The sequence below is a fragment of the Argopecten irradians genome, chromosome 10, assembly GCF_041381155.1.
Source record: "Argopecten irradians isolate NY chromosome 10, Ai_NY, whole genome shotgun sequence".
Classification (NCBI taxonomy): domain Eukaryota; kingdom Metazoa; phylum Mollusca; class Bivalvia; order Pectinida; family Pectinidae; genus Argopecten; species Argopecten irradians.
In genome coordinates, this window is record NC_091143.1 from 29,779,840 (window position 1) to 29,803,996 (window position 24,157).

At 34.0% G+C, this 24,157-nt stretch overlaps 1 protein-coding gene across 1 annotated transcript in view; it reads right to left on the reverse strand.

Moving 5' to 3' along the window:
- Positions 1-4,599: 4,599 nt before the first annotated feature.
- LOC138333609 (BDNF/NT-3 growth factors receptor-like) overlaps positions 4,600-24,157 on the reverse strand; it is a 122,595-nt gene continuing 103,037 nt past the window's right edge. The window contains exons 6-13 of the mRNA XM_069282089.1: positions 22,898-23,170; positions 22,348-22,641; positions 16,374-16,492; positions 14,240-14,513; positions 12,487-12,793; positions 10,467-10,704; positions 8,001-8,159; positions 4,600-7,675 (exon numbers count right to left, since the gene is read on the reverse strand). Of these exons, the coding sequence (XP_069138190.1) occupies positions 7,490-7,675; positions 8,001-8,159; positions 10,467-10,704; positions 12,487-12,793; positions 14,240-14,513; positions 16,374-16,492; positions 22,348-22,641; positions 22,898-23,170 (1,850 nt within the window). The 3' untranslated portion in view covers positions 4,600-7,489. The remainder of the gene's footprint in view (positions 7,676-8,000; positions 8,160-10,466; positions 10,705-12,486; positions 12,794-14,239; positions 14,514-16,373; positions 16,493-22,347; positions 22,642-22,897; positions 23,171-24,157) is intronic.

Below are 24,157 nucleotides of genomic sequence, written 5' to 3' on the forward strand. Positions count from 1 at the left end.
AATTCACCCAAATTCAAATACATATATTTTATATAAATCATGTTGTAGACGTTTTTCGTCCTGGTTTCAATACCGTAAGTTGTTAACAAGATACTCAGTGCTTACTACAATAAACATGCATACAATGAAACACAAATAAGGATACAACATCCAATTATCAGCCCAGTCCCCAGATAATGCACCGAAACTTACCGTGTGTTCCATTTGCAGATTTGTACCAGTTGTATCGATACGAATCTGCTGTATTTCAAATGAAACGCGACATACCAACAGAACTGTATCGGTACAAGTGGTTCGTTTTCAGAAGCATATCACTTGGATCCAAGATGGCAGACCCGAGATTTTTCATTTGTGATCGGAATGTTTTCTTTGTTGAAAGCAAGACAGATATTATGTATATCTGATAAAAAAAACTACATGTTATAATTATTTCAATGTATTCCGAAACTATTTACGTTTTACTTTTATGTATTTATTTATACAGTTTTTGTTAACACCGAAAATACTTGGCTTTTATATATTCGAAGCGTATCTTTCATATGGGTGCCGCCATCATGGAAAAATCCAAACTCGTTCCATTTGGCGGTGCCGTATCACTTAATTACAAGTGGTACGAACCCGCAAATGGAATGCACGGCTATTGTTGTCTATGCTGAAAAAAACCGATGGGAAATTGTGGGAAAACGAACGCAACAGACATCGCCTCCAGCCGAGATCGAACCCCAATCTGAAACGAGTTGACTGCAGCGCACGTTTGAATGCTTCTGACGATTCCTTTCAATTGATAAACGATCACGGCTCCAGACACACCCAAATGATTAAATTATAATATAGAATTCCGATTTATCAAGAAACCATTCCGTCGTTGCACGATGGTTCAGTCAGACTTAAGTATTCTGCTGTTCTGCTGGCATTTTTTAGACTCCTTTGTCCTATAACAAGACTAACAGACGATACATCAATGGAAGATCCTGCCTACATTTTAGTGTGCAATAGGGTCCAAATGAACATTAAAGTAAGAAAAATGGATCAATTTCAAAATTGAACATCTGGGATAAAACTACAGGAAAATGCCAATAATGTAACTTGAATATTTTTGCAGTAAGTTCTCCTCATACTTCAGACAAAGTCATATGATATGCACATATACATGTACATGCAATAGGTAAATGCTTTAGCAGACGACAAGTACTAATATGAGAAGGCACAGGTAGTTAGCTGTAAATCAGGAAAGCAATTATATTCAGGATTTTGTTTATGACTTTGTTGATTCTGTAACAAATCGATTTTCTCCAAATCTTTGATGTTTTCCCACGTTAGTGTTTTCTGCAGATCAATACGACACATGCTGTATTTGTGGCAACTTAAAACTGATAATTAAATTAAGATGGTGACACGGTGTTTACTTTGATTCTAGGATATGGCAGTTTCAGATTAACCTCATATTTAAATGTCATGTTGACATCTCTTATCCAACGTATGCTCGGGTTCCTGACTGGATAGGGAAAAAGATGGCTGGTCGATGATTATGTGTGGGAAAAGTATTGGGTTTCAGCAGTTGTTTTACTGAAAGTATCATTGTCCGAGTTTTTCGACGTCCATTATGTACCTTCTTGTTTATATTACGAAAATATTTTGGGACCGTCCTAAACATGTATTTTTTTGTGTCCCAATAAAGGGTCAGATCGCCTCTAAAATTTAAAGGGACAATTCAGTCTAACAGTACGTTAAAATTTGCACATATGTCGGATACAAACCAGTTCTAATGGAAATTAGATTAGTTGGTTTTACTGTGATATGTCAGAAAAGCCAACTGTAGTGGTTTTGTAGTGTACATGTATGTGAAATGTTCAAGCTCCCTTATTGTCCGCCATTACACATTGTGGTCGGATTTCTTGTATGCCGAACCCTGGTCCTTGCCAGTGTAGTAAAGAGTTTTTTGTCTAGAACTACTCAAATTGCTCTTGTCTAAATAATTTCATCAACTCCTCAGGGGTTATGTATTGCATTCGTTTAACATGCGTGACTTTGGCTCGGCTATTGGTACAGCGTACCTGCTTAATCGTATTGATCAACCGTTTCGAATTTCAACGGTATCAATCAAAATACTTCACAATGTCTTGTGAAATTTATCAATAATTCTTGTTAAATGTTTCATAAGAAATATAGAACAATACATTTATGTTATATTTTGCTTCGTGGTTATGTAACAGAATCAGAAAGCTCTCCTTTTTCTTTTTTTTCTTGCATCACGTTTCGTCGGCTGTTAGAATGCTGTTGTATGACTACTGTCGGGCTAGTCACACAGAGGCAAGTGGAATGTTCATTTGAAATGTGGGGATATTAATGAACCTGGCGGGAGCTTGCCAATTCTATTGCGTGGTGTACTGTCGGGCTATTAGTATTTTCACATTGTTTCAGTGATATTACTCACTGAATAGAAATACTAGTACTTTTTGCGAATGCGCTTCTATATTTCCCACGGTAGTAAAAAGGATCAACTCTCCTTCGATTTAGCGAATGAATCTTTTCCTGCGCATCAAAGAAGCGTCTCACTTCGAGCGAAACCAAGTAAATAACTGGCAATTTGCTTTCGTTATGAATGTCATAATGGTTGCAGGATAAACAGAATAAACGGTTAGTGTCTTACAATACAAAATTTATTTTGATGCTCGACACGGAAAGCCGAGATGACACGGCATAGCCTCGTCATCTCGGCTTTTCTAAGTCTCGCACCAAAATAAACCTTGTTTTTGTAAAATACTAACCATGTATTATCAGTATCTATCAAACTCTAATCAAGGACTTCAAGGCAGTTTATGGTAACGTAAAGTTTTTTGAAATTACTGTCTTGTTCAGATCGTGAACTGTTTACTCGTATATCTAAAGTAACCATGGTGCTAATATTGCTGCGCAAACGTAATATTTTTTATGGTTTGGATGTGTTGGCATTCATCCTACAATTTAAACGCTAACTGCTCTTTGAAATGTGTCTCCTATGAGATGTTATAGTTGAAGTTAATTACGACATTTAGTGTCGAGGAGACGAAATATGATGTATTTCACCCGTTGTTATATATTTTACAATAAAAAATATCAATATTTCATTGTCGTTCTGTAGACTGTAAAATATATCATAATGTTGTTAGCTTCGCATCTGTTATAGCAATACAGCAGCTTATCTATATTTTGTTTTTCCAAAAATCGTAATACTTTATTGTAAGATGCGGTTTCAAATGACAATGCCAAAATATAAATATATCCCTCATAAAATTCCAAATATTTAGAAAATGATATGGAGCAAATTTAGATAGAATTTCTCGAGTAATAAATCAAGCACACTAGTTTTCCTTCTACAGTCTGTAGGCTTACATTAGTAAAACTTCATGGTTTGAAGGTTTGGGATATTTTTGTAAAGACTTTGTTATATTTGTAATGATGCGGTCTAAATATTGTTAGTTTGGGATATATTGCACCAAATAAATAAATTGAAACGAATTTAATGTATGATTCATCTTACACATGCTAACATTTATAATAATTATATTTGATTGATTTGTTAATGCTTTAGAATCGATCGTCTCCCATCAACATTTGTGGCGATAAACAATTCATTACAGTCAAGGACAAACCAGCGATTTCAACAACCATGATAACTGGCAAGATTATTGTGACGTCAAAATAAGGGGATGACAAAATACACTCAACAAACGCCAAATACGTTTTGTAAGGCTATACATCGTGGTGTCGCAAGCAGTGAACCTAAATAACGTGACGTCACAATCAGTATATGTATACTCAAAGTACAGAATCGAATGATAAAACAACTACATGCTGAATCATTTTTAGGAGCTAAACCATTCAATCTAAATCTGCATTTTTTGTAGACACATTTTTAACCAGACGTTTTCATATATGACACTTATTGGTCGTACTTACTGTGCAGTTTCCCCGAAAACGTAAATGGAAGATTTGATATAGAAAAGATAAAATAATATTTCCTGTTGGTTCTCCTTAAAATTCGTTAATTAACTTGTTTTGGATTCAAATTTCTCTACTATACAGTATGGAACTTGAATATGATTTCTACGTTTGCTAAAATCATTTGTGTTATATTTGTGTTATGATTTCTAAAACCTTAATGAAGACTAAGAGAGACACCGCCGACTCATTCGTGTAACTTGTCGTGTTTGTATTTCATTACTTTATATTCTGCGCTACAACATACACTGTAATAGCATAAATAAAATGTCTTGTGATGTGTTTGGGCTCGGTAGCAAAGGAAATTATAGTCTTAGAGAGTGAAAATATTGTAAACCAAAAGTCTATCGCGGAAATTAAATCGTGATTTCTTTTCAAAACAAGTTTGCGAAGATTAACATTGACGGATTTGAAAATTGAATGGATATTATTATCAATAGAAAGGATGTAGATATCAATTCGCGGAGATGCATTTTCGCAAATTGACTTGAATCGCGAAATTTGCGAAAGAAAATCGCACGCGAAAGAAAGTTGGTTTACAGTAAGAACGTGAGGCCCGTGTTGCGAAAACTTGATGATGTTATAGGTTTATAGGTTAAAAATAACAAAACAAGTTGATTATAGAAACCGCCATTTTATCACAATAACATAACAATTCATCAATAACACACACATGTTTAACCCCACTATGTAGACCTCTGTCAGAAAACACAACAAGATTGATGAAAGAACAGCTCACGACACAGTTTTCTGTCGTAAAACAAGCATATCCAGCCCACATTTTTATGGGATAGATCTGTACAGTATACAGTATGTAAAATGACTCGATGATTCAAACAATGACGTCACAATACAACCGCATTCGATTGATATTGACATACATTCAACCATTCAATCATGTTTATAATACTCTCTTGTTATACATACAATTGTATTAAGAGAGCAAATAAAATATAAAAAATCTTGAAACTTTCTCATTCACCCATAGTTATGTTATAACCGAAGCGGGAGACAGATTTTAATTTAGTTATGTGTATCAAAGATATATTTACAAATGATATCAACGCAACATTTTTAAGTCCTCTTGCTAGTTTTAAAGTTCAAGTTCATAATAGAATACCATATAACCGGTTATTAACGTGGGTTAAAAAATTCACGCTTTTAACTAAAAACTAGATAATCGTATAAATGTGGTTTCAAATTTTCGCCTTCCGATTGCTAAGAGTTAAATGACTCTATCACGTTGCGATCATATCAATGTCCTATGAAAACGCGAAACTAACCAGCTATACGGCAATTAAAATGTCTAATTTTAGAAAGGAAATGACATAATTCTAGTCTTTTAATAAATATAAAAAAGTAAAAATTTAACTGAAAGAAATGTCGTAATCAAATATCAAATTAATTTCTAAACTATATCTTTTATCACTTCTTTATGATCTTAATGTTATCATTTTGGGTAAAACCACGCAATTTATGTTAGGAGTACACTCAAATGAGTGTTATATCTCCATAAAATGAAACATCTACTCAAATGAATCCTTATATTTCGATCTACTGTATATTTTTCCACAAAATTCCGAAATCATTTAATCTTAAGCGAACTTACACATGACTTTTTTGCGCATTGATATGTTTTAAGCCAATGAAAACGCTCGTTACAAACAAGATTGAAGAATAACAATTTAAGTCATGGATGCTTGAAAAAGACTCCCTTTCCAGTAGCTTTATATGCAAGATATACCAGAATCAATGTGGCTTTATTTAGATAATTTCGTGTGATATAAAATTTCGTTTGCTACCTACAGATGGTGACATCAAATGCTTTAATACTATTTTACAGATTTCGCAATGTTGCAATAAGTTGTTCGAAAACCTATGCAGCAATTTTACAAACATAAAAGTAGTTTTAACGTAAATTCCACTGTTTGTGTCTTTTAAAATAATACCAGTAATGTTAATGAATTTAAAATTTACCGCAAAAAACCTTCTTGTTGACGCCGTGGCGTCACGTGGATGTATTGCTCGGGTAACCATGCTGTACAATCCCAGACGACACAAGTGTATTGCACGAGATATGATAGGTATGGAAGATAACTATTATCAGTTCTCTTCGTATAGAGATAGCGAGGTCTAATTGAAAACATAATATTTATTTGTATCCATAAAAATGGAAGAACTCTCAATGACAGCAGTATTTGTTCTACTGACAGCTACAACTAACCACCCATGATGATAGAAACATTTCAATTTGACTCAGATCGTGTTTGATTAATTTTAGTTGAACCTTTTATAAATCACATATACAATGTATAGAAATCGTGTTTGATTCATTTTCTGTTGAATCTATTACACATAACAAATATATTGTATAGAAATCTTGTTTAATTCATTTTCTTTTGAATCTATTTTAAATAGCATATACATTGTATAGAAATCGTGTTTGATTCATTTTCTTTTGAATCTAATATAAATAACATGTACATTGTATAGAAATCTTGTTCGATTCCTTTTGTTTTGAATTTAATATAAATAACATGTACATTGTATAGAAATCGTGTTTGATTCATTTTCTTTTGAATCTATTGAAAGTAACAAATACATTGTATAGAAATCGTGTTTGATTCATTTTCTGTTGAATCTATTATAAGTAACAAATACATTGTATAGAAATCTTGTTTGATTCATTTTCTTTTGAATCTAATATAAATAACATATACATTGTAAACGTTTGTCGTGTGACGTTGATCTTTCCTTCACAAAGATCGATACTAACACTTTTGCACTATTGAACTTCTCCACTAAATCAACAAATGAGAAGACAATTTGTGGATTTCAAAAATAAACACAATTGATTGGGCATTATCGGGTTGATAAAACACAACCATTGAAGTATGTTATGATTGCTGACTATTAATGTTCGTACAGTTAAAATACACCAGCTCATCGTTGGTTACCAGTAAAATAAGTCAAGTTTGATGACGAGGTCTGCGATTGGTAACCAGTAAAACAAGTTTCTCAAACCCGCCTACGATTGGGGACGAGTGAAGCATTTCAAGTTCCATATACCAGCCTACCATTGGTGACCAATGAAGCATGTCAAATTCGATGAGTACGTCTGCACCATTGGTGGCCAGTGAATCATGTCCAGTTTCATACATCTGTCAACGATTGGTGACCAGTGAAGTATGTCAAGTTCCATGCGCCAGCGTACAACCGGTGACCATTGAAGCATATCAAATTTGAGGACTAAATCTGTACTACATTGAACATAATCAGCCTACCATTGTTGATCAGCGAAGCATGTCAAGTTCGATGACTAGGATTGAACGCATATTCACTGTACAGTATCCTACCATTGGCCTACAAAACAATCAAGGTCAACAAGAGTTGATTTTTTTCCGTTAATCTCCATTCACGTCCGCAGAATTGGACACATGGTAGGTCTAATACGAATTGCTTTTGACAGCTTAGGTCTTGAAAGTCATCTCATTTTCAACTATCCTCGTCAAGCTATTAAATCTAAATAAGTTGGTTGACTCATACACAATTTGTCCAACCTATTTTTGATTTCTTTCATACACAAACGATCGTGAGGCTGGCGTTCCCAGCATCCCTGCATGATGGCGTACACTTCATCTGTGCACGTGCTAGGGTTCTCTAACAAACTCCCGTCTGTAATATGGCGGATAACCTGCGACAAAACGACATAAAGACATTTCAAATTAAGGACAGCGACATCGTCAACGGCGATTATCTAGACAATTACTTTTACTGATTTATGTAAACTTTGGCTCGGTATATACAAATGGAAATTGATAATTTGCAACCTGCACAATATTGTTGTTGAATTTCAGACCAATGACCAACTATCTAGCTGATTATTGTTAATGGAATAATAAGATATTTTGATGTTTTGCTATCGGCCATTAAGTTGTCTGATATATATCCTCACCTTGAATGAATTCGACACCAAACAACAATTAAATATATTTCTACTACAGTGTAAAACGTCTTACCTCATGATTAGAGAGTTCATACCAAGGTTGTCTGCCATATGTGAATATTTCCCATAACACCACGCCAAAACTCCACACATCTGACTCTACCGTGAATGTTCTGTACAGTAGAGACTCCGGAGGCATCCATCGGACAGGCAACATAGCAGATCCACCCACCTGATAATGGTAAATAAATAACAAACATCTCTGAATATTAGTGAAAAAATAAACCATTAACAGACAAGTAACAGCAAAACGAAAGAACAGTGTCCCGAGTTTCAGTGCCATTTCTTAACCGAGGTAAACTCTTTAAAGTTATATGTGCCGTAACTTCGTTAATCTATTGAAAAAGGTTTGGTGAGTACGAAAATACGGCACATATATCTTAAAGTTCCCATAGAAAAGCATTACAGGGTTTAAAGGGGAACTTCTGTAAGTCTTTCTCTATGGAGAATTTCAAAGAATTTCCTAAGTTAGGAAAAGTTTGTGAAACTGGGCATATGTCTGTAATTTAAAGTAAAACTTAAACTTAAAAATGCTTTTTTAGATAATATATATACCGTCCTTGCATATTACATACATATAGCTACCTGTTATCGCCACATATAAATACATATTGTTAAGCGAATATCGTTAGATCTTTTCACCGATTTCACAGACTGGTTGGTCCTTACACTTATATTGTGGATTGTAATAACAGATTGGACGCTTTCTCTAAAACAATGACGTTTTAGCCCACAAGCACATGACGTAACAATTAATACCTACAAGAACCGACACCTCGGTAATGTGCAGTTATAGGAGATTTCAGAAAAGATGGCGATGACGTCACACAAAGGTACATCCGGGCGCTCAAAGGTACAACTCCGTATATCTGTACACATTAACATGGTGGGAACACAGCCGCTTGCGATGTTTGTTTACATTTTATTGTAATAAATAGTACGGCAAACCGAGAACTATTGCGTTATTTTAATTTCAAAAAGTGTAAATAAATATATTTTACAATAATATACAAATTTAAACATATGGTATTCATATATTTTACTCTGTTTATACTCCATTTTCGACCGCTACGAGAAAACACGGTCGCCATTACGTATAACATTGACAGACATATTGCAAATATCAACTTGAAATTACAAATTAAATTCAAAGTCCCCCAAAATATTATTATAAGTTATTTCTGTTTTCGAAGTGTTACTTGATAAAACACCTTACAATGTATGATTAGTGCAAAATTAAACATTTGCTTTCGTAGATTACCCCAAGCCCACGGCAGCCATTACAGTACAGCCGAGAACCCGAATTTCGTCCATTTTCAGTGCCAAAAAATACGTATTCTGGTTATTTTTTTTGTCATCAGTTTTGGGAATTAGTTTATAACATACAAATGAGTCAGTTTGTAGGTTCATTTTATCACATTTTTCAAACAAAACTAGAGTATTTATGATTCTCGAAGCCGTGCGCAATGTATCCTGGTCGGCATTTACAGTACTACGATCATTAATTTATATCAATTTAAATGAAGTCTAACTAATATGTATTCAAATTTTCTAAAAGTAATACCACTTCAATTTGAGACTTAACATAGCAGTCTATGGGATAAAAGCGGCTGAAAATGAAATATTAAAAATGAAATCTGCAGCATTAAAACTGAACGATTTCACCATTTTATTTTTCGAGATCGGCAGCCATACGTGTACGTGTAACACAGTAGTTTAATTACTATTCGTCATTTTGTTACGATACAAGAGCATTCCATTAAAACAACATGTACATATCAAATAACAAAATATATATCTTAAACAAGTCCTTATTGAGATAAAAGTGTTGGTAATTATTAATGTGATTTATTTTTCAAACAATGCTGTGGCCTGCGGTGATCTACCAGCGACGAAGCCATGCACGAGCGGCCGTGGTCTGGCCAGATATGGTCCACCTTTCGTTATGTTATATAGTGTTGTGAGCAGCTTTTTCATGTACAACAGAAACATGACACAATAAAATCAATTATCTATTCATAACTTTTTCACAACATGGATTTCTACGTGTGAACAAAAAACGGGTACGTGTGATGTGACGACCCGGCACCTCTTCGCAAGCTGGCTTCAACACTAAATCTACAGAAATATATTTAGCAATAAACAATTGTAAATATCAAAATATAAATGTCTGTAGCCTCTTAAACAATAAGAAACCATTTTAAAATCAGAATTTGCAAGTATGAAAGTGTATACTTTTGCCACAGTATCGATTGTGTAGCAGGGCTGTACGTATCTGTTATTGTTTTCATTAGTCGACATACAGTGATTGTACCTTTGAGGATGTAAATTTTCTGTGACGTCACGCCATCTTTTCTGAAATCTCCTATAAAAATGCACAAAATATAACATGCTTACTAAATATGCATTATGATATTTTAACCCGAAATGCAATAATCTTTTAACGTCCCTACCAAATATTACGCTCCAATTTACTTACCCGATAATAATCTGTGCTATACACATCCCTTGACATCCCGAAATCTCCAATCTTAACGACAAGTTTGTCGCCGACTAGACAGTTGCGAGTGGCTAGATCTCGATGGACGAAGTGTTGGGACGCCAGGTATTCCATACCTGTCGCAATCTGGTTAGATATATGAAGTAGTTCTATTTTGGACAATGTGTCTATGCTTCCAGCACGCTTCGACATTAACTTTGCGTCTGGTCCATGACTCCTATAACAACACAAATGTCAGGTAAGTTATGTTGTATATATATAAAGAAGACTATATAAATGTATTCAATCATAAAAAAACACGGTTATAACGAAGCTCTGAGATCAACAAAATCACTTCGTTATAAGCGTAGTTCGTAATACACTTATTACAGACATATTATGGTGACCTTGACGGGGAATGGACATGTTAACGTTATGGCCATGAATTCGTCGTGAACGTGTTCGTTATAAATGATTTTTACTGTATTTTAAAAAGACTCACACGTGGTTCATATTCAGTCTTTGCATATATTACAGAGTTTTCTGCCCTTGCGGGTAAGTATTAATTGTGACGTCATGTGTGTGTGAGCGTAACGTCATACTTTTTTTTCAGAGAAAATGACATGAATTTCCCTCACAAAATAATGACGTCACAATAAATACCTACCCGCAAGGGAGGTAACTATGTAATATGAAAAGACTGAATATGAACCACGCGTAAGTCAATATGAAAATTTCGAAAAAAATCTTGTGTATTCAAAACAGAAAATAGACTAAATTTAAAGTAGTTGAGAAAATGCTCAAGATCACAACTCAATGAAACATTATATGACTTTAAATTTCGTTAGCAAAGCAGATGTGTTTATTTTGTACTGGTAATCGTTAATATGTGATTTACTCTCCTCCATGTGTATACGGGTGTGGGGGTACTTAAAACTACTAGTATCGGTATGCGTGGCTATTTTTGGAAGATATGATGAACGTAACCCAGATAAACATCATACTGATATTGGTTTGTTGGTTGAATGTTTTCTGTAAGCTCCAACGAGCCACAGTGTTGTGGTAATGATGGTACCACTGAGACCCATGAAGGTTCATTTTCAGTATCATCCTACAGATTTCAGGTCAGGTTAGACAGATAGCAGGCTAATGCACCCCACTGGATTCTTACAGGTGAACAGTACTTAAACAGATATGATTAACAATGCTAAAGTGTTTATTTCATATAACAATGCAAGGGGGAGGTGTATGGTTCCCAAAAGTCAGAAAATAAATTCCAGATTAATTCGGTTATTTTTTTTAAATGTTTCGTACGGAAAACAATTTATTTCTTTATTTAATATTTCACTAATAAAACTCGTCCGGAAAAATAACCCTTTTTTCAGCAGAGGAAAGTTCACACGAACTAAGCAATGGCATGCCATTATCAGTGTATACGTAGTTATAAACCATCACACATATTGTAATTCTGTATTTGCACATTACAGCGTTTTATTTCGTCGTAGGTAGGTATTGATAGTTACGTCATTTTTTTTACGAAAACGACGTACGATTTGCTTAAATAGTAATAACGTCATGATGGATATCTACACGTAAGGGACAGTACTCTGTTACATACAAAGACAAATTAAGACTGTCATTTTAGGCTCATGACTGACAAGCCTATGGTGACAGAGAACCTCTAGCAAACATATTTTTTTATTTTAAGGGTAGTGGAGAAGCGATTACATGAGTATTTCCAGCGAATAGGAACATTTTAGGTTCATTGAAAGACTATGATGCATTATCACTCGGAAAGCTTCGTGCCGACCTGTCAAAGCCTTTCACTCTAATCTATGAATAATTTTATTAAGTATTGTCATTAATGGAAATACCTGACAAGTGTACCACATAAGCTTTGATTATATGACCAAAGGGTGTTATGGTAGTGCTCGAATTATGACAGATTTTCCTCTTACAGCGAAGTTATGTCAGAAAAAAAAAAAAAAAAAAAAAAAAAAAAAACATCAGTTGAACTTACCTGAGGTAATTGTTTAAATCTCCGTTTTCCATATACTCAAATATCATCATGAAATTGTCTCGTTCACAACACACACCGTAAAACATAACGATGTTTTCGTGTAAAATGTTAGTCAGCAATTCGGCCTCGCGGTCAAAATTGACTTTGCAATCCTCCACTGATGTATCTTTAAGGGTCTTAATGGCCACAGTGGTCACTTCGGCGTCCGCGGTCAAGTTAAGACATGTGCCAAGAAATACACGTCCGAAGGCACCCTCACCAAGTTCATGCAAAAATGTTAAATTGTCCAGTCGTAAATGGCGAATAGCTGAAAACAAAACCATTTCCAGATTAGTTTAAGTATTTCGAAAAAGGATTGAATGTATTGAACGAAAGGAAAAGTACAGTGACTGTTTCAATATTACACAAATTATACAGTACTTCCTATGAATACTTACTTGTTTTAATTCCCAAGTGAATAATACTCTAGATAACAAATTGTGTTACCTAACATATAGAAAAAGATTTCAGTTCCTCTGTACATGTACTGGTAAACATTTCTAGTGTGTTTCTCGGGTGAGTTTATGTAATGATTTAATTGCCGAATCAGATGGATCAATTAAATCTTTTGTATTATAATACAGCGGCACACGACCGCAAATGACAAAAATCATGCACTTCTTTTATATATAATAGCCTGGAACATGGTTTTAATGACTATTAGAAATGCATTCAAACCGTAGCCATTAGCCACATTCGGCAATTTTTCAAAATGGCTGCCTTGTTGGTAAGACAAAAGTACATGTAGTGCTGGTTTCAAATAACGCAAATGCATTTGTTCTTTGTGAGGTAGTAGATGTTATACAAGACATGTAACGACTACTGGTTATAAGACAAATGTTCAGCGAGAGAGACATGGAAAATAAAAATCCATCATGGACGGTCAGAAATATATAGCAATAGAAGAGCGATGTATGTATGTTGGCCCTCTTTTAATAATGCGATGATCTTAAACAAATCTGAAATCACATGATCGAAGATGGCGTTAAAAGTAACAGTATTTAACATATGCTGGGCTAGTTTAAGGTGAATTAAAACAAGATCGAAAAAAATTAACAAAACTAAATTAATAAAGGAAATAAAATTTAAAAAAAAAATCAGAAATGCGTTTTTATAGATTGACATATATATTTCGATAAACATATGACATGGTCTATGTAACATCTTATTTATGTCACTAGCAATGTAATCCAAATGATGTTCGTGAGTTCAGTTCCTGTTATTAATGCCTATCAATTGCCATGGCGACATATTATCATAGTATCGCCATCAGTACAGTTATCAACATCATCACTTCTGCAATTAGTGTTATTAATGGTGGAAACGATAACAGATGTAAAGAACAATGTAGTTTTGTGATATCATAGTTTTGTTAATAACCATTTGGGAAAAACTTGTTCTAGGAAAGTAATAGGCACCTAATGTTAGTTTACAATCGTGTTTTATTATATGTTTTATGGGAGTGAAGCAATTGACAGGTTATTGTACACTTTTTGATGTCCTCTTGTCGACATCAAACAAAACATTTCGTATATGTAGCCTTACAACCTACTTTTTACCATTCATTTTATTTCTATCTCTCATATGACAACCATATATGACACCAATGCTGGCCAGACAGTCTGGGCTGAACCATCCAATCACCTATACCGCATACCAATAACTATTCGGAAGTATGATTCGTCAATGATAACGACACAAATTGTATACGTACATGATTCGTTTTTAAGTCTCATCTGTTTCTGTCCATAATGGGGATTTTCTACGACGGTATGCGCCCGAATAGGCATGGATTCCTGGGCAACGACGCGAGTATGCTGGTAGCTCTGGTTTGTTGTCTGCAACAGTGGTCGCCGGGAACCGTTGGAAGCAAACTGAGTTTCTGTTGTCTGCCGAGCCATCTTCCGCCGGAAATTACGTATGATGAACACAACGATGACAACAAGTACTGATACCGCTAATAATGCTGATCCAGTTCCGATATATATCTGGAGTAAAATATTAAAATAGGTATAAATAAAGTGCAGAAGATAACATTGTCTTTGTCATTGAGCCATCAATTTGTTAGTTATTTTTTTGGTTTCATGATTTATCATAGGTTTATAATACTTTGTTATATTAATCCATTTGGCTTAGTTGTTAGTTGTTCGAAAGGCGAATAGCCTAAACACTTTTAAACAAGAATAGTTACAAATGATGATGAAATAATTTATATTAAATTTACAAAAAACACCTCTATTCTCTACCTACATACAGATTGTAATATCCTTTTGAACAAACGGGTACGGATATTTAATTATTGAATAATTAAACAAAATGAGCGAAAATGTTTCCAAACTGATTTACTAGCTCCATAACATAAAAAATGTATTAAAGTTAATCCTTATAATGCAATCAAAACCCATGAAATTACCAATTTCTTGAAGGACTTGTTTTAGTAAATCAGTGTGCCATTGTTTCATCCAAGCCAAATTTGAAGTTATGAGATGACAACCTATTTCTTAAGCCAGTGAAATTGCTTGCTACAGGCACAATTTATTTTTTTTCTTCGATATTTATACTTTCATATTGGCACACAATATCGGTCGTTAATTTTAAATAAAGTGTATATAGAAATACGTTAATGTTTTGATAACGGAAAGGATATGTGACTGGAGTTGTCTTCACTTTATTATACCTACTATATGTGTATCGTTTTATACATGTACCTACTATAAGTGTATCATTGCATACCTACTAAAAGTTTATAATTGTATACTTACTATAAGTGTATCATTGGATACCTGTTATAAGTGTATCATTGTATACCTACTATAAGTGTATCATTGTATACCTACTATAAGTATATCATTGTACACCTACTATAAGTGTATCATTGTATATCTACTATAAGTGTATCATTGTATACCTACTATAAGTGTATCATTGTATACTTACTATAAGTGTGTCATTGTATACCTACTATAAGTGTATCATTGTATACCTACTATAAGTGTATCATTGTATACCTACTATAAGTGTATCATTGTATACCTACTATAAGTGTGTCATTGTATACCTACTATAAGTGTATCATTGTATACTTACTATAAGTGTGCCATTGTATACCTGCTATAAATATATCATTGTATACCTACTATAAGTGTGTCATTGTATACCTACTTTAAGTGTATTATTGTATACCTACTATAAGTGTATCATTGTATACCTACTATAAGTGTATCTTGTATACCTACTATAAGTGTGTCATCGTATACCTTCTTTAAGTGTATCATTGTATATATACCTACTATAATTATTTGATTGTAAACCTACTCTAAGTGTATCAATGTATACCTACTATAAATATATCATTGCAAACCTACTATAAGTGTATCATTGCATACCTACTATAAATATATCATTGTATACCTACTATAAGTGTATCATTGTATACTTACTATAAGTGTGTCATTGTATACCTACTATAAGTATATCATATTATACCTACTATACGTGTATCAATGTCTACCTCCTATAAGTGTATCAATGTCTACCTCTTATAAGTATATGATTGTAAACCTACTATAAGTATATGATTGTAAACCTACTATAAGTGTATCCTTGTATACCTAATATAAGTGTAACTTTGTATACCTACTATAAGTGTATCACTGTATACCTACTATAAGTGTATCATTGTATACCTACTATAAGTGTATCATTAATTTTTTGTATACCTACTATAAGTGTATCATTGTATACATACTATAAGTGTATCAGTCTATACATATTATAAGTGTATCATTGTATACCTACTATAAGTGTATCATTGTATACCTACTATAAGTGTATCATTGTATACCTACAATAAGTGTATCATTGCTGGCCGTTTCAACCTGTGGTCCATTCCGTATCTCTTTCTCGTTGTAGCTATTGGTCTGTGGTGGCCTCATGTTGAAGGGTGGGACGCCTCCTTTATAGGACCCTGATAATGATAATAGGATTCAATAATACCGTGAACAACACACATTACAATTATTGCTTTATGTAGACTGGTCACCATTCTATAGAATATTGAAAAACAAATCACTAAAGTTTGAATTTCTTATTTTTGTCTTTACTACATGTCTGCTTTTACTCTATGTAAGTTCAAACTAGGAGGGATTATCCCGTGAAGAACTCTGCTGAGAAAGTCCTATCAACAACTTAGGGTCTGGTGGCCAGTCTATCTTATAAAATATTGGTTTTTTACTGATAAATTCGTGTCCTCCAGAATATCATCAACATGAACTCATTTTCACTACAGTTTTATTATATATATATATGTAATTTGACCAACGTAATCAACACTAACGCAATCATCCGCTATGATATTTCCGATATAATAATTACATCGCTGTTTACCGTCAGGAAGTCGTGGGTCTTCCTTTGTCGTCCATATTTTACTCACGTAATCAAAACGAGATGTTAAGCCATAAAAGGTAACGTATTAGTGATATATCTTTAATGCAGAAAAAACAGTCCAGAAAGGTGACTGTCATCTTTAGGGTTGACTATTCCAGTCAACGGCCTCTAGCTAGAATGTAACAAGTCCCTTCAGTTTCTATAATATGTACGTATCACATTCTAGCAGTAAGCAATCGTTAAAATTAACATCCATTTCATACACCGAAATATATATCTTTAACACTGGATTCATAGCGCCATTGTTCCTGTTGATAAATTCATTATTCCCACATTTTGATAGTTTCCTTTTTAGATGTTTTGAATTTTCGAATTTGTATTATTATCATATTTGGTCTCACAATCCTGTAAATTCGTGATCACAACTTGGATATGGCTTTCCTTGCATGTAAAATTGTATTGAGATTCTGTACATTAAAGAGCATTTAACTCTTCGAGTAAATGATACTGCAAACCAACTTCGTATTTGCGGCTACAAACATTCGCGATCACCATGTAAGTAAGATTCGGTGAGACGAATTTTCCAGTAAAAGTTGATTGAGTTCATAAACCTTTAAAAAAAACTGAGGAAGTTACTAATGCAAAGAGATGTACATGTTCGAAAATATACTTAATAACGAAATTCGTAAAAGTAAATTGTACGCTAAAAGTACAACCTAAATTCTCAGAAAATTTGGACGAATTTCGAACTTGGAACCCATACTGAATATTAAACACACAATTAACTTGTAATCTAGAAACTCCACCCATGGAGGTTTTGCATTGGTCAGTAGAATGATATAACTAACATTGAGACATGTTCATTGGCTGTGCCAGGCGGATCATCATTATTTCACGTTAAAAATGCTAGTATACCGAGGCTTGTACGATGAAACGTGCTAAATTTTGTTCAAAGAACATCTTTACTTTATTATGTATATAATCGAATAAAACAAGATGAAAAATCATATTTTACCAAGTGCAGATAATTCTGTAATAAACAAATGTGGAATTGAATAATAATAGATTATTATCTAACAAAACAAATCACATTTCAAATGTAGGTCATCCAGGCAGAGGATTTTTTAAAATTTTATCAGCTGTAACTAACCGTAGAACATAACCTGAGTCTGATCTTTGCTATTCTAGATTTAGTTTTAGTATCCCGCGCTACCATTACTGGGTTTATATTGTATTATTCATTTCGATAATTAGATTATTCATTTCGATAATTAGACGGAATATCTCCCTACAACAAAATGGTGGTTTATTCAGCTCCTTCGGGACCAATAAACGTTAATAACTGTTGTATAATATAACGTGTATACGGCACGTGGACCACCAACACATGATAACGAGTTAATTTATTTAGTATGTGTTAGTTTAAAATGATACCGCATAGGATGTGTTTTTCACGGGAATACTTTTATTTGCGAAGCAATATGTAGTAAGCAAAACATAAAAAATGTTGTCTAGTTTAGATTTCATTTGCTCGTTTTTAAGTCAAAATTTCGAAAATTCTGATCAGTGATATTAACCGGCTATAAATTACACGGTTGATGATTCAGAGTACACGTACTTCATTGAATGAAATACGAAAAAAACTATAGTAAATCGACATATGGCCAAAAATTGGAAAAATCGCGCATTTCTATAATACAATGTACAATCACGAAACTTTGCATGCAAATGGTTATGACTATTTTAAAGGGAATAAGGGCGGGAGCCATCGCAAAAGAGTGCCTTCTTCCGGTATTTTTCAAGATGACCTTCATTTTCGTGGTGAAACATAGAAAACTAATGAAATAACACCTAGCTGCACTTTTTGATAAAAGCATGAAAGTTGGCATGTGAGTTGCTAAGACAACCAAAAATAGGAATTAAAACAGGAAACCATTATAAAGGATATCTACTTCCGGTATTTTCCAAGATGGCCGTCATTTTTGTAGGCGAAACTTAGAGAAGTACTGAAATAACACGCTGCACGTTTTGATAAAGACATGAAAACTAGTATGTTAGAAGCCAAGAAGCTCAAAATAAAATTTAAATCTGAAAAAATACCTACGCCCGGTATTATTTAAGATAGCGTTTATTTCCGTAGACAAAACAAGCTAGCATTTTCGTAAGCAACAACCGGAGATGTTATGATAAAACATATTGCAATTTTTGATATAAGCATAAAATTAGCATCTGCGTATATGAGACAATCAAAATAAAATTTAAACCAAGAGCCATTGAAAATAGTGCCTACTTCCGGTATTATGCGAGATAGGGTATGTTACCGTTGGCAAAACCAATAGCTGGCATTTTCGTAGACAATACACGAAGACGTAAAAGATAGCAGACTGCAGTTTTTGATAAAAGCATAAAAAATTGGCATTTGAGTATCTAAGACAATCAGAAAAAGATTTAAAACCAGGAACCAATGAAAAAACTACCAACTGCAAACCAATTTTGCTGTTGCGGCTACAAAATTTCGCGATCACCATTTAAAAAAAAGATTCACGGAGACTAACTTTCCCGTATAAGTTGATCGATTACATAAACCTTTCAATAAACTAGGCAAGTTACCATGCAAGGAGACACATGTTCGAAAATTTACTTGATCACGAATTTCGTAAAAGTAAATTGTACGCTTAAAAATTGATTTACACTTTAGATAATCATAAAATTAGGACGAATTTCAACTTGGAACCCATACAGAATATTTATAACATAATTCACTTGTTATCTAGCAACTCTAGCCCTGAAGGTTTTGCATCAGTCACTAGTATACAGTTGTTTCATGCCTTTTCAGTGAAGTAAAAACTCTTTCCCTCTAGGGAAACAGTTTAAAGGGCTGGTTCCAACACCGAGGGAAAGAGTTTTGAACGTTGACTGAAAAGACATGAAACAACTGTTTTGTTACCTGAACCGCAATCTTAAACTTATAACTGAGCTTCTGGTGAGAGAGACTTTTGCAGAAAGAATGGCGGTATTTGGGTCGATTCATCTCGTCATTGTTTATGACGTCAACTATTAATTATGACGTCAACAATAAACGCATGCAAACGTTCCGCCCCGGTCAACAGTCAAACTATTGACCGGTCAATAGGCGAAATTACTTCATTTACATTTATATAGAGAGTCAGGTAACAAAATGAAATAACTAACGTTGAGCAATGTTCATTAACTGCCAGGCGGATTTTAAATTACGATCACTTTGATCTAACATTTACGATTCTAGTATACTAAGGCTTTTAGTCAAATGTACGAGTACATATTGTGCTAAGTTTTGTTCAAAGGAAATCTTTACTTAATGATGTACTTGATCGAATGAAACAAGATGAAAAAACATAATTTACCAAGTGCAGATATTTCTGCCATCTGCAAATTTGGAATTCCTGACCATGATAAAAGAGTATTAATCTAACAAAACAAATCACATCACAAATGAAGGTCATCCAGGCCATTTTTTTTTTTTTTTTTTAATTTCATCACTTGTTACTTACCGCCGAAAATAACCTGTGTCTGATCTTTGCTATTCTAGAATTAGTTTTAGTATCCCGCGCTACCATTATTGGGTTTATATTGTATTATTCATTTCGATAATTAGACGGAATATCTCCCTACAACAAAATGGTGGTTTATTCAGCTCCTTCGGGACCAATAAACGCTAATAACTGTTGTATAACATAACGTGTATACGGCACGTGGACCACCAACACATGATAAGGAGTTAATGGATACTGCATAGGATGTGACTTTCACGGAAATAGCATTTTTGCGTTCTTGTAGAACATAGATTTGGTCGCAAAACTTTGATTTGCTAAGCAATCTGTAGTAGGCAAACCATAGTGATTCTCTGCTGGTTTAGATTTCATTGTCTCGTTTAAGTCAAAATTGCGAAATTTCTTATCAGTGAATTTAACCGGCTTTATAGTTTACAGTTGGTAATTCGGAGTACATGTACTTCATCGGATGAAATAAGGAAGATATATCATTAATGCTGGCCTAATAAAAAAGCTAAATGAAACTGCCTTAAATAAGATATTGAATTAAATAGTTTGTGAAGCGAATCTTTTTTTTCCAAATGTGAAACCATGGTCAGTATTTTACTCCTGAAATATCGTAATCGTTAAATATCCCTGTTTCGATCAATAGATGAGGCCTTACATACACCGAACCCCTTGTCTTCTAAAATAAATAATTTAAAGATTTCTCTTATAAAATCTGCTTATTAGTTTACACAAATCGGAGATACCTGGGGTAAATCGGCGGACATCTTTCAATGACAGTAAACGATCCATGCTATCCCCACGCATACCAAGTTACACATTATTGTTTTATCAATAGCTTCAGATATTGAGCACAACGAAATGAGGAGGATGGGCAAATACCTTTATAGTTTGACGTTTACAAAAAAAAGATAATGCAAAAAGTTACCCCTATTAACCAATATCCTAGACTTATTTATAAAGGTTCGAACCACTTATACGACATGGTGTAACAGAAATAGCACCGGTCCCCCAAGATATAATATTGGTGATTTGCAAAAGTCTTTTTACATACTACTAATATAATATCTTCAGCTTCACCCTTCAGGCATTTATCGTTAATGTGTAGTCTGATATAGAGTTTGTTCTCTATTTAGATCTTTACGTACCAAAGAGGCTACACGAACCAATTCACAAAGACGGCTTTACAGAATGCCGGAAAGTGGTTGAACGTGATTACAGGGAAGTAGACTATCATTCTCAAAGCACGACTTACCGATTTTATTCGACAAAGGCAGTCCGCCTACACTTATACACATATCCTGGGAAACACACTCATGGAGAGGATGCAGAGAAAAAAATTCGAACTTGGGTCTCAGAATCTACCAAATGGGACAAAGAAGTATGGTCTCTCAGCTTAGTGACAGCGCATGGCTATATTTACATTATTCCCAAGTAACACGATATATTCTTTTTTACAATAACACGGACCGATCAGTAGAATGTAACTACAAAATCATTTCTTAAAACCCTTTTATCATTCGCTCTCTGACTTCAACGTATATAATATACCTTTTACTGAGTTTGAGCATTAAACATCCATGGATACTCTATGGAAAGGAAGTCTGTGTGTAAGATTTGAAAGAAATTACTTACATATATGAATATGGTCAAAACTGTAAAAATCTCGCAAAACCACAAATAATGTCATATATCATTTTTTTTCAATTTGGTTCTAAATCAAGCACACTAACATATATATATATTTTAATCTGGATATTTAGTTGTTGGATTATTGGTGTTGTCTTTCATAATAAAAACAGTCTTGCATGTGGTGAAAAAGAAAATTGCATAGAACTTGACAACATAGACTCCATGCATCCTATTAGCCACTGGTCAATACAGTCACCTTAACACTTACCGCCAAACCGGAAATCTGCATCTATGTACCGGGAATCAAATCCAAATTCATTAGTCGCTACTAACGTATATCTTCCATTGTTCTTTGGAGCGACCATAGTGAACGTCAAACATCCGGTGATATTATTAACACTGTTTATTTTTTCGTATTGGTCAAACGTGTTGTGTGTCATGATAAGCCCTTTACCCCCTCGATACCACTTCACTGACGGTTTGGGATAGCCGATGATTTCGTATTTTATACAATAGTAGAAATTCGGTTTTGGTTGAGTGAGTTTCATGATTTTGGGAGCAGCTGAAACATACACAAAACACATGCGTTTTATAGGAGTCTCGTATAAATCAAACTAATATTAGTACTTGCCACTTATTGCTACATATTTAAATTACCATTTTTATGTAATTTGCACAACTCAAATCTAATATCACCATTGATTGAATTTCGGTACTATATAGGTTTTCTACCAGACAACTTTATTGTTGCAATTTTTCCACTACATAAATCCGTGCTATTGATTAATGAAAGCTTTTCTTAATTAAAGCAAACTTACAATTCACGTATAACTCCATCTTCGCTGACAGCTTTCCTGCCACATTTCTTGAACTACAAGATATGTTTCCACTGTCCAATGGATTTGCTGATGAAATGATCAGAGTCTGAACTTGTCCATCCTCTGACGTCTGGAGGGCGTAATTTGACTTAAGGTGGGATACATCCCATTCCACAATAGGTGGAGGCTGACCTTCACCTTTACATGTTACTTGCAGACTACTGCTTGTGTTGACGATGCTTACAGGCTGTGATATTTCCACCTTTGGAAGATCTGTAAAAATCAGACGAACACATATATATTTGAGAATATAAAATCACGTCCTGTTCCTTGCAAGTTATGTCGTTAACCTATTTCATTCGTGATGAAGTTTTTCTGTAGCCTCTTTAAAATCACTAATCAAGGTTGAGTTTCACTAATCAGAGTTATATTTTCACTAAGCAGAGTTGATTTTCATTAACAAAAAATGATTCTCACTAATAAAAGTTGACTCTCACTAATCAGACTTAATTTTCACTAATCCGAGTTCACTTTCACTAATCAGAGTTGATTCTCACTATCAGAGTTGATTTTTAATAATCAGAGTTGATTCTCACTATCAGAGTTGATTCTCACTAAATCGATGTTGAGAGTCCTTTACATTTTCTAGTTGGCCTAAGTATGACAAACAATCCGTCGTACTGTTAGTTTTTCCTATAGGATTATTAAGCTATTTATGATTGACACAATTGTACTAAGATGAATTTAATGACATCACGTAGAAAACATAACCCATCAAGGCATCGACATAAAACTCATAATAACAACAGGTCACCGGCTTTAATGATACCATTGTAATCTGATGAAAAAACTCTAGTACTGAAAACATGAATTCAATATTTTGTTTAGGAATTTAGAAATATCTGTGATGTGTAAAATTTAAACTGCACCTGGTGTTATGAGGTTGACGATCTAGCAAAGAAAATGTTGTCCTCTCACGTCAGTTTTTAATAATGTCCTCGAGTATCCTAATTTCGTGGATATACTGTATTTAGTTTTTGCGAGTGTAAAATTTCGCGTTGTACTTGTCGGAACTTATTCGCTGGTGGGTGTGTTCGCGAATCACATTGTAGCCTTTGAAAACGTGACAAGGGTGTACTGTGTGAATCAATGAATTTTGGAAAAAATTCGCGAGGTATGGATTTTCGCGTGAATACGCGAATTTAGTAAAAATAAAAAAACACGCCAATATCAACAAATATACATACAGTAAGCATACAA